We start from the raw sequence: 11,615 nt of genomic DNA on the forward strand, positions 1-11,615 counted from the left end.
CGGAGATATGGGCCTTGAGAATATGGGCAGGCACGCCTCTTACCTGGGGCTCGAATCGAGTAAGCCGAAGGGGCAACAGCGAGAGAGGGGCAGCAAGAGCAGCTCATTATGTGGGCCGTGGAAGTGGGCTGTAAGCCTGTAACTATATACACATATATTATCTAAACATATATAATTATAATAAAATAAAAAAACTCGCTAGGCCCACGAGTTTCACGAGCCAAATTTCATTGAGCTCGGCTCGGCTGGTATAACTTGTGAGCTCGAGCCGAGTCAGAACGCTACGCAAATAGTCTCTTCTCATTTACACCCCGGTCACCAAGTAATAATTTTCTTTTGTCTTTCCGATATGAATTCCAGTATCTTGAAATCCAATTGGTCCGACTAATCCATTTCAAGTTTGGTGGATCGATTAGGGGGTAAATCTCTTATAGTGTGAATTTTCTCCTTTTAATAGACTCGATCGCGACTTATGGGGTAAGGATTAAACCACTTGAACCAATTTACATTGGTTACCAAGTAATATTTTCCTTATGTGTTTATTTATGGGTAATTCACGAACTACTAGTACATATTTTCGTGAACAGACAGTGTCGAGAGCAAATATTCAGTGAGTATTATTCAGTCAGTTACTTGTATAACACGCAATTAGACTGCCTGAAGGTAGGAAACTAGCTCCACAATGGATGAATAAGTATTCTAATTGGACTCATCCACTTTGAATGAATAATACGCAACTAATATTTTCCTTCCAATGTTGATGCAACCCTGATTCTTTAGAAATAAGATACTTAGAACAGCTCCAATGAGAAGTAAAGGCAGCCCATTTCGCGCCATGTCAACAAAATGGGATTGCCCCTGTTGGAGACTAAGAAAAAAAATTGGAACCGGACCCATCTCATCGGGATCGGCCCAATTCAACTCTTTCTAACAAAACAACTGCACGCAAAAATCCATGCAATGATCAATTGTACATCCTTATTTGGAAAAATGAGAAATCATGTCTACTTACCTATGGATGGGCTGGAAAAACTTTGTCAATCCAAACAATCGTTTGATTACTGATTCATGAAAATCGGATTGGCAATTGGCAGATCGAGAAAGTAGGTCTGGTCCTTCTGCATGGATGAAGAGAATCGCAGCTGATGGAGAGAACGGTAGCTCGAGAGCCGGAGCAACTCGTTGAGACGTCGAACAAGAGCGTCGCCACAAGATGAGTAGAGTTAAAGAAGGCGACGAGACGAGCAAACTCGAAATGGGAGATGGCTAGAGACGTCGAGCAAGAGAGCCTATATCTATATGATCAGGCCAGGCCTTACGCCATCTCCAGGCCCGACTCAGCACGGGCCTGGGCCTATAATTTTTTGCCCATGCCCGACCCGTTTTGTGAACAGGTCGGGTAAAACTCGGCCCAAACAGGGCGGGCAGGTCGGGTATCCGTCGGGCCAGGTCATTTTGCCATCCCTGAGAATAACAGCTCGTGCATTTTAGGAAAATCAAGAATTATTTTTTTTTTTGTAACTTCATTTTTCTATACAAGAGTGATGTTTGGAAACTAAAATGTGGAGCAAATGTTTAGTTTGCCCTGCTGATCCTTGATTTTATCTCAAATAATATTATCGCTCGTTAGATCTAGGAAATTACTTTTGGAATATTATTTTCATAGGATCTTATGATTTTACAATTCAATTCTATATTTCGATATTTTTGCACTTTACATTATTTTACTAGAAATTCATTCTTGACTTCCTTATTCAAACCGGCCTTGCCCCCTCTCTATCTCATCGAAGGTGGGGTAGGGAGAGAAAGGGGCAACTTGGTGGCGGTGATTCTTGGCCGACCACAATCCTCCGGGGAGGTCCACATGAAATGGCTGAACTCTTATTTCTCTTCGGCAGTGGACTCTTGAAAATGTTGTCATATTTTTCATAGAGGGGGGGAAAAAAGACTAAAATGAAATGACCTCTTTTGACGTTTAGAGAAATGATACTAAATCCCCTTTGTTGAAGAAATATACACTGAACCCTAGTTGTGTAGACTATTTTGACCAAAATTTTATACTTTGAAAAAAAAAATTCAAGCCATAACATTTTCCTTTTATTTTTTCTTTTAAATCAATACATATATATATATATATATATATTATTGAATAAAACTATCACATTATATAAAATGTTCAGATAATACTCCTTTTATTTTTAACTAGATCTCTCGCAGGCTTGCCCTTGAGCTCGGCCGATCACCGGAAGAAGAGTGAAGGGTTGGGCAAACAGTAGAGGAGAGGGGAGAGAGGGTAACGGGAGAGGAGAGGGGAGAGAGTTTTTCTTTTATTTTATTATTATTGGAAACCAAACTGATACATTCCTGAAAGGTTTTGTATTAATGGTTCAATCTTCTCCATTATTTATGTTGTCCATATAAAGTGATAACAAACTCAAAATTAGAAAAATGTTCAAAGAAAAAAAGAATCAACAAAGTGTAGGACAAGTATAACATGAGGCCATCATAAACTAAATGATGGAACCTAATTGGATCGGTCTTATGGCTAAAGTGGGTGATTTCTTCGGTGAAATCTTATATTTAAATCACTTCAAAAATCATGCCTGAGAATGATTTTACTTGATCTATTTACAGAATCTATGGCCGATTGACCTGTCCCACAAGTTTTTAGAGTATTCATATCGACAGGGAATATAATTGGGCCCAAACACCCTGGTTAAGCAACTATAGCAGACGCATGATCTCTTTTATGAGAAAATCTTGTATGCAATGGTAGTATGCGACGGAATCTAAGTGGCAACATCACAAACCTCTAGAGTATCCCCATTTCTATTGACTTTTAAAAATATCACAAAAATAAAAGTTTTTACGTATCTTGTAATGTTGTCACGTGAATTCCATTACATATCACCATTGCATATAAGATATTCCCCTCTCTTATGATCACGAAGAAGAAAGGGAGATGAGTCCCTAGAGTAAAAAAAAAAAATGAAGGAGAAGCCCACACGAGGTGAACCCTACATCAGCCCTCATAGAGGTCAAGATACCTAATAAAGGCCCCCTCAAAACACCAATTCTACACGGCACTCTTAGGTACGGTTTATTCCATGAATTTATATCGTATGATCGATTATCCTCAACTCACATGGGTTTTGTATTATTGGTTGATGTGATACTTGAGCGTAGCAGCTACCCATAAAAGATCCCCGATGGTGAGAAGCTATGGCAGTCGGAGATCGAGCCACCTGAAGAGAATAAACATTACCCCGCACCAGAAACGTATTGATTGCGAATGCAGGTTAAAAAGATGATCGTTGATTCTTTCAACAGGAAATCCAACACATGTTTTTTCGAGTGAATAAAATTATGAAGATATTGCTCTCGCAATTTTGAGAGATCGATTATAAAATGTTATTTCCCTTCTAATAAGTGTATTTTACGAGACCCGAATTTGTATTCACCTCCTTCCGGGGGTTAGAGCTGCTCTAAACCAATAATTTGTTGATAAAAGTCCAACGCAAGTTTTCATAATTAATTCACTCACCATGAATACAATCAACTTACTTTTAATTTTCAAATAAATATTATAAACAATCTAACTTACTTTATCGGTGAATACAATCAACTTACTTTTAATTTTCAAATAAATATTATAATAAATAATTTCCATATATATAGTGCAAATATAAATTAAGAAAAATATAAATTAAGAAATTTTTTTATCTATTTTCATTGACAATATATATACATATAAAATATAAAATGAATTGTTTCTGAATGAACTTCCAATCAATATTTACAAAGCAGTTTCTAAATATTTGAGGATATATGCTAGAGATTATGATAAAAACTACCGTCAAGATGTAGTTGCTTTGATAATTGTCTCCATTTACACATTGATTTGTCATACCTAATCTTAATTGGCAAACACAAGTGTATACATGCTCTCTCATATTTGGAGTTCACCAAAAAATACAGCATGCGGTTTCTAAAAGATCTAACATTTATTCCCCGGTTATAAGGGAGACCAATTGTCCTAATATAGAGGATATATGAATGGGAAATGAAACAGCTGGGGCTTTTCAAATCGGATCTTATTGATTGTGAGTTGATAGCACTGCGCTAAATCAATTTTCTTGAACATATATAGGTTTTAGTCCACTGGTCACAAATGAATGGTCAAGATCATCCCCATTGTCCTTTCTTTTCTCCTTTCAACATCCAATGCCAACATCAGGTAAAGAGTGCTAAGTAGAAGACAGGATTTATCAGCAAAAATCACAAGCAAAATGAGAAAAATATAAATATAAAAAAGCAGAGAATGTTTACACATTGCTATCATAGAACCCCCAATGCCTGTGTGCATGCCATGCCATGCCTTTTAATCAATGCCCACCCCAGGATCCCTTTTACCCCTTTTACCCTACCATTGCAACATTATGTAGGAAAGGGAAAGCTCAAATGATTCTTTCTCTATCCGATCCATCTTCTTTAATTAACATTCATTCTGCAGATTCTCATTATTAGTATTAGCTTTGAGCTTCCACGGGAACATTTCGGTCCCACAATGGATCACTGCACGATATGGAAGTCAAGTATCTTAACCAAAACATCCGGGAGATAAGTATTCCACCTCTCGAAAGAAAACTATTGGCTAGATCCGGGTAACGTTCCACGACATTGGATCTATCGCATCCCAATTATGTAAATGGCACGTAGATGGGTTTTCTCTAGAACACAGCATGATCTTCACTTAGAAGAGGTCATCAAAAATAGGAGTGCTCACGTTTATGTCATGTCAAATTTCATATGGCATATAGGGTCATCGACTTTCCTTCACACGACCTGATTTTCTTGCTGAAAACGGAATGACGAATGTCTCCAAGATACTTTGCATGGGTTGTACGTGATATAGGACTCAGTAATATGTTTGCATGATCCCTCCATCATCCTTCAGAAGGATCCATCTTCTATGCTTTGCAAGCCCGTTTTCAATTACAAAACAACGAAGCGAGTAGCAAACAACAAACACTTCCTGCATCGTGCTGCGACGAACGGAACACGGAACGTGGAAATGTAAGAGCTAGTCCGTGGAGGCATGCTCCATAAGGGGAACCTTCCTCATTGCTAAATTAATTATATGCTCTCTAGGCATGGAAAAAATGGAACAGATCTCTGTTTCTGGCAAGGGGGCTGTGAGTGTTTAATGCAGCCTTTGTCCTGTCCCTCCCGAGGCCAAAACTTGCTCCCATATGTTCTGAAAATGCTAAACAAATGCCTGCAATTTGCTCAACGGAAGCCATGAGTCTTATTGGTGCATTTGCTTTAAGTGTCAGATTCAGTGTGGAAGAATATTAATAAGTGACAGAATCATTACTAGCAGGGGCATCATCTGTGGATTATGCTGGGAAAGAAGCATCATTCTGAATGGTCTGTCAGAGCAGAGGAATTAGAAGCCTTCAATTAATCAAATATAAGCTTTTCTTTTCTTTTTTTATTTTGGGGGGGGGGGGGGGCGGGCTTTATTCTTTACTTCTGAATGCTGTCGTTTTAACATTATCCTAGGTCCTTTGTTTTTATTACAAGGAAGCTGTTTTGCGTCAGCTCTGGTCCTTCCTCTCCTTGGCCTCCAAAGGATAGTCAATGGAGGGGGGCCGTTTCTTCTTTTTGCTCTTTTGTGCTTTTTCGATTGGAAAATATTTGTCTGTCTCTATGTCTAATAAAGATGTTTCTTGGGCCATAAAAAAGAGCCAGAATGCTATTCGAAAGTCGGTCTTAACGGCATGAAACGATACGCCACTCTTATATATGCAGTGAGTTCAAAAACGTGTCCGATGCTCTTGGACAGTGATTCCGGAAGACGAAACATTTTAGAAATGGCAGAATGCGGCAAGCAGAGGGGCTCCATCGCTGATTTTCATCCTCAGTCTTGCGTCTTGGTTAAATATAAAGGTGCAGCTCAGTTTGAAAACTCAAAATGGTTGTAGAATTATGAAGTAACCTCTGATTAGTTTTCTACTTTCTGAAATCAACCGCATGTCAGTGAGCCGAGTCGGGGTTGCCTTGGCCTGCCACCGCGGTCCTAAATTAAGCCAATACGTGGCATAACGAGGCCAGCAACAGCCCAAGATCTCACCAGAGACGAGGGTGTTTTCGGTGCAGAATCCCCTATATTTTTATATCTAGGAAGGGGGGAGGTGTGTTAATCATGAACTCCATTGAACCTGCCAAAGCTGAAAGAACTGACCGGCTCTTGATGAGTTTGTTGTTATATATTGGCATCACTCAGAAAAAGAAGAAAAAGCAAAAGGAGAGGAGTGGGGATGTGTGAGATAACCAAGAAAAACTGCCTTTTCAGTATAATCATAGACAATAAGACAGCACACATACAGAGGAAAAAAAAGCAAAAAAAAAAAAAACCTCTTCAACTTCTCTTTCACTATTGATGATGAGTTTTACAGATATCTTCTTTCTATTTTATGTATTTAAAAATAAAGAAATGGGGGAAGCCATCAAAGCATGATTGATCTCCTTTTCTTTTTGCAGCCATTCACAAAAAGAATATGCCCTAAGCAAGCAATGAATACAATGAATAAAATAATCTCCTTCTTCTTCATGTTCTTCATCTCCCTACACCTTTGCAAGAATCCTCAATTGGGTCAATGTTTCCTGCAGAAAAGGGGAACAAAACCCAACGGGTCGAATCAGATCTTTCTTGATTGCTTTTAACTTCCGATCGGAGTTGTCTCACAATAACGAAAGAGATTAAGTACCTAATGATTGTTAACTTGGGTCAGTGAATCATCATGGAGCTGTTGAGATGTAGAAGCTTGTGGGTGGGTTAACTGGGTTAGCAAACACAAATCTTCATGCCTGAAAAGAAAAATGAAACAAATAAATGTTAAATTGATAAATTAAAAATCAAAATCACAGGGGGAAAAAAAAGAAAAAAAAAAAAAAGCAAAGGTGGCAGCAAAACCAAGAAAGGTAAAGTGAGGAGGGAAGGGGGACAAACCTTATACAGTTGGTGGGCAATGGAATCGTCTCTATCAATGGTTCCTCTTCAATGGGGGCTTTCTGCAAAGTGATTCCTCCTTGCAAACTGGGGACAAAATTTCCAAGTAAACAAGCAGGAGCCCCTGAGGAGTTAACTTTTATTAGGTTAAAGTGTGTGAAGATAGGGAAAGACTTTCAAAGCATGCCCACAAAGTATCGTATCATGCATATTCGTCCAGTAAGGTTGCATGAACATGTTAGTCTTTGAACAGTTTGGGTTCTCATAGTATTCCATCGAGTAATGTGTTCCCAACAATTTACTGGAGAAAAGGGTATGAAAAGAACTGAGAATATATAGACTACCTGATTGACAGAGAGAATCCAAACTATGACCACATCTGCAGAAGTTCCTCGCAACTATCAAGCAAATATCGACAGCCTGAGAAAATACGATTGAGATCTTCAGTACACGGAAAGAACAAGGAAATCTTTCCAGTTCATTGTAACTGCTCGAATGGATCTACGAGGGGGAGAGAGACCATACCCAAGTGGGTGAATTGATGTTCCTTTGCCTTCAGAAGAAGTTTAGTTCGGTATACCCATGAGAATATGGGAGGAGCTCCTCGACCTGAACTCTTGAACTGGAATAGCTCATACTCTTCTTCATTCGGGTTTGGCTTGACTCAACCTCAGCCCAGAAAAATCCATAAACCGGTCTATGGTCAGAGAACTTAGATTCCCCCCTGACATATGATAATTGATGGAGGCCCTCGCCATACCATAAAATTCTATCGCACCTTCACATGCAAAGTAATATGAGTCAGAACAGATAAAAAAAAAAAAAGTTAGACTATTTGCAGAGTGTTGTATTGTTTTTTTACCAAGCAGGTGTACGTCTCTTTTCTTTTGGGTGCATATCACCACCGGCATATCGGTCTGAATTAGTTGAGTACTTGTAAGTGGGCGGGAAATAAATTTTCCCCTCATTCCAGCCCACAAACACTCGTCCGAGATTCTGCTCTCTCCGTAACTGAAACTCAAAAGAACGGCCATTTTAGATTGATTTTGTTACATCAATACTTAAGCAACCGATGAGAGACAGAATTATACACAACAGAGTCAAGATGCTTAGGAGCCCACGTGCCTGGTCATTTTCCAATAGCGCTCTCCAGTTTTGCATCTCCACAAGGGCCTTTGCGGATCGATATGATAACGCAATTCGGTAATTCAAATCCCCGAGCCAAATAATTCGACTGCAACAGAAAAATAAAATACTCGATGAATCATCTATCGGGTTGCAGAGTGAGTTCTTCAAGCAAATTGGAGGTCAGTTCACAAGGGGGTGGGTCTTACTCATGCTGAAGAATTGTTTCAGGGGACTTGTCATTGGCTTCTCCATTGACCTTTGGGAACCTCGTCTTCTTAAGTATCTCCATTACATCGGCGTTCCTCCTCAACTCATCTCCTTCTTTCTGTCCCGAGGTTAGGTGACTGCAGATGAAGCAAAAGCTGGTCTGGTGCAGCAACATGCTGATCGAGATTGATCCCTAAAAAACAAACCACATGAATGATTTCTATTTAAGTGATAATGGTTCTAACAACGAGGGATAGCATGAAAATCTGTTTCAATTATCGAAAACTGAAGATTCTTCTCTTTGTTAGAACTCATAAGAAAAAGGGAAGCATCAAAACAAGGAAAATTATATTGTAGTGGCAATTTAGAGAATGTGGTTAAACATCTTAGGAAACGGGATCACTGCATTTTATCTTATTTTTTTACATAATATCAACGGAACAAACAGCCCAATGAGAATACCTTGTTTCCGAGGTAGCCCATCAGTCCTCGACCAACACAGGACACCTTCATGTTCCTTACATGGTCCCTTAGCTCACTCCTTACCCACACAGTCAGAAAGATCCCGACCATCTGCTTGCTCGCAACTAAGCAGTACCTTGAATTCCCCCGTACTCTGTTCCCTTCCTCAAAGGATGTGGACCCACTGCATGACATTGGAGAGTATAAAACGGTGCTTGGAGAATCCCCAAGCCCGTTATCGTCATCAGAAGAGCCCCATCTCGAGTAGTCACTTGGCCTAGAGTAGTCGCTCGCCCTAGAGTAATAGTCACTTGGCCTAGAACAGTCACTTGGCCTGTGGCCATATCTGTAATTTGGATCGTAGTCACTAGGCCTAGAATAGTCGCTGGCTCTGGAATAATTGCTTGGCCTGTGGTAACTGTACCTATGACACTGGTCATAGTCACTCGGCCTTGAGTAATCACTCGGCCTTGAGTAATCACTCGGCCTGTGGGCCCACCTAAAGCTCCGGTCACCACAATCGCTTTGCCTGTGGCCAAATATCACCCTATCACAGACACTGAACCGTCGATCAAGCCTTGGCTGACCGATTGGAGGGTCATTCTCAATCCCCCAGCTTCGGGTCGTTTGGAAGGAGCGGCGGTGGAAGAAAGCCGAGGCCTTTCGTCTCATCGAACCCTCGAAATCTGCATTGTTTTCCACAACAGGCCGAGGGATAGGAGATGGTGTGTAGGCCCCACTTCCCCCACTTGTTCCAGGGAGGTTGTTGAGAGTCTTCCGAATAAGGGCCAGCCATTTCTTGGCGGGACCACTGTCTTCGGACCCGAGAATGTTACCAGCATTCAGAGGAACTATCTCTTGAAATCTGATTATTCAGCACACCCCGTTAGTTATCCGATAATTAATATTGAACAAAAGAAGGATTGGCAATCGAAGTGAAGGGAACTGAGAATCATACCCAAGAACATAAATATCTGCAGGTGGGGATGAATGCAGCCACTCATCTACGTTGAGATTGTGGGGTGGGGATCTTCCGGCGACGTTCCACGTAGCCACAAAAATGCTGCTCCATATTAATGATCAAACAGTTAAAAAGGAAGATCACAGCCTAGAAACAATAAAGTAGGTAGAATTTCTGGTAATGCATCATTGCAAAAGAAAAGGCCAAAAATAGTAAAGATAGATGGAATCATCACCTGTGATTCTGCACATCTATGATACGCGGGTTATCGAGATTCATTCTCCTCCTGCGCATATGCCCGGCGCTCTTGTTGAATTTCTCTGTGGATCAAAGTGTGTTGGTAACACAAACACAATTTAGTAACCTCTTCCACATTCTATTCTAAGTCGGAGAATAATGGTTTGGCATAAATAAGTGAACGGAAGAAGAACCTGTTCTGATTTTCTTGGTTGTGGAAGGCTCTCTTCCGGAGAAGCTAGAGCGAAATTCAGCTTCGCCGCCTGAAAAATCGAAAATCAAAGATGAAGAAGAATGAAAACATTCAGTCACTGAGAAGTTCTACGGTTTTCTTGGCAAGGCAAAAGCAAGTGGGCTCTGGTAAAAAGAATGAATTGGGATTGAAAGACTTCAGAATTAGATTTACTATTCAAGGTATCAAACACTTACCAACACACCCAAAGAAAAATCTTCTTTTATTATTTTTAATTCTAGAAAAAAAAAGAATTAAAGCGCAAATTTTGATGAAATTGAAAATACACGCACGCACACACTCACCTCCATAAACAACTTCATCCGCCTGGAAATCCTCGGCTTTGCTCTTGATGTTGAACAGCTTCCTGACCATCTTCTTCGACCATGATAGCTTCATCAAGCCAAAGCAGGACCCAAAAAAACAAAAACCTCAAAATGAGCTACAACCAGAAGAAATTTGTGAAAACAAAACAGATGACAAGATCATGACTTGACTCCCAAATTGATGTAAAAAAGAACCTTGCTTTTCTTGGAGTTTCCATCTGTCATTGTTCCAACCCGGCTCTGTTTCACCCCCTCGGCTCCAGGCTCTTTTTTTTTTTTTCTCCCCCCTTTCGTTTTGGTGCTTTGCGATTGAAATCGAATCAGACAGCTAAAGAACAGAACCCCATCACGGGATCCCTCCCCAAGAACAAGACCCGGTTCTTCAGAGGAATCGAAAGGGGCCAAAATGAGGGAAGCAGGGGAAGGGAAATGGCGGGGTTTCTTGGGGGGTCTGAGCTTAATGGAGCTAATGGCGATGGTTAAGGAGAGAGCACACAAGACAAAAGAGCGGAAACCCCATCAAATATGAAGCCCCCAAAAGACCACACAGACACACAGAGAGAGAGAGAGAGAGAGAGAGAGAGAGAGGAGAGAGCACTTTAATGCGTGGAAGTGAGATGAGATTCTTAGGCGATGGATGGAAGAAGAGGAAACAAGACAATGCGGCAGACATAAAGAGAGAGAAAGCTTAATAAGCAGAGCTGGGCTGAGCTGAGCTGCTTCTCTCTCTCTCTCTAAAGCAAGCAGCCTCGGTCTCTGCAACATCGAAGTATCATATTTGAACAGAATAAAGCGCAGACAGATTGAGCCAAAGAAGTGAGAGAGAGAGAGAGGGGAGGAGAGAGAGACTTTGGTCTTAAGGGTCTCTTTTGTTTTATTTTTAATCTTTTTATTATTATTTATTTTATTAAATTAAAATAAATATGAAATAAAATAAAAAAGAAAAGATTATAAATTTCTGCCTCAGCCCCTCCAAAATCAGAAATTGGGCCCACCAGAACAGGGCAACCGGGCATGCTTCATTTCATTACCCCTTCACTTTCCTCT

The 11,615-nt window shown here is 40.4% G+C and overlaps 1 protein-coding gene across 2 annotated transcripts; it reads right to left on the reverse strand.

Moving 5' to 3' along the window:
- Positions 1-6,333: 6,333 nt before the first annotated feature.
- Positions 6,334-11,376, reverse strand: LOC116209511 (type IV inositol polyphosphate 5-phosphatase 7-like). Of its 2 annotated transcripts, none has more exons than XM_031543166.1 (14): positions 10,764-11,376; positions 10,548-10,635; positions 10,205-10,273; positions 10,009-10,093; positions 9,771-9,875; positions 8,813-9,677; positions 8,350-8,543; positions 8,141-8,249; positions 7,878-8,026; positions 7,541-7,793; positions 7,360-7,435; positions 7,016-7,102; positions 6,774-6,873; positions 6,334-6,669 (listed from the first exon to the last, which is right to left on the reverse strand). In XM_031543166.1, the coding sequence occupies exons 1-10, from the start codon at positions 10,791-10,793 to the stop codon at positions 7,571-7,573; spliced, it is 1,917 nt and encodes a 638-aa protein (XP_031399026.1). In that variant the 5' UTR covers positions 10,794-11,376; the 3' UTR covers positions 6,334-6,669; positions 6,774-6,873; positions 7,016-7,102; positions 7,360-7,435; positions 7,541-7,570. The 2 variants fall into 2 exon arrangements, with proteins under 2 accessions (XP_031399026.1, XP_031399025.1); XM_031543165.1 differs by having other exon boundaries at positions 7,016-7,139.
- Positions 11,377-11,615: the final 239 nt, after the last annotated feature.

Source organism: Punica granatum, chromosome 5, assembly GCF_007655135.1.
Source record: "Punica granatum isolate Tunisia-2019 chromosome 5, ASM765513v2, whole genome shotgun sequence".
Lineage (NCBI taxonomy): Eukaryota > Viridiplantae > Streptophyta > Magnoliopsida > Myrtales > Lythraceae > Punica > Punica granatum.

Coding starts and splice junctions, on each gene's coding strand:
- LOC116209511 (XM_031543166.1), bottom strand. CDS start 10,793: ATGACAGATGGAAACTCCAAGAAAAGCAAG. Junction 10,636..10,763: donor GAAACTCCAAGAAAAGCAAG/GTTCTTTTTTAC, acceptor GGCTTGATGAAG/CTATCATGGTCGAAGAAGAT. Junction 9,678..9,770: donor GCAGATATTTATGTTCTTGG/GTATGATTCTCA, acceptor CTGAATAATCAG/ATTTCAAGAGATAGTTCCTC.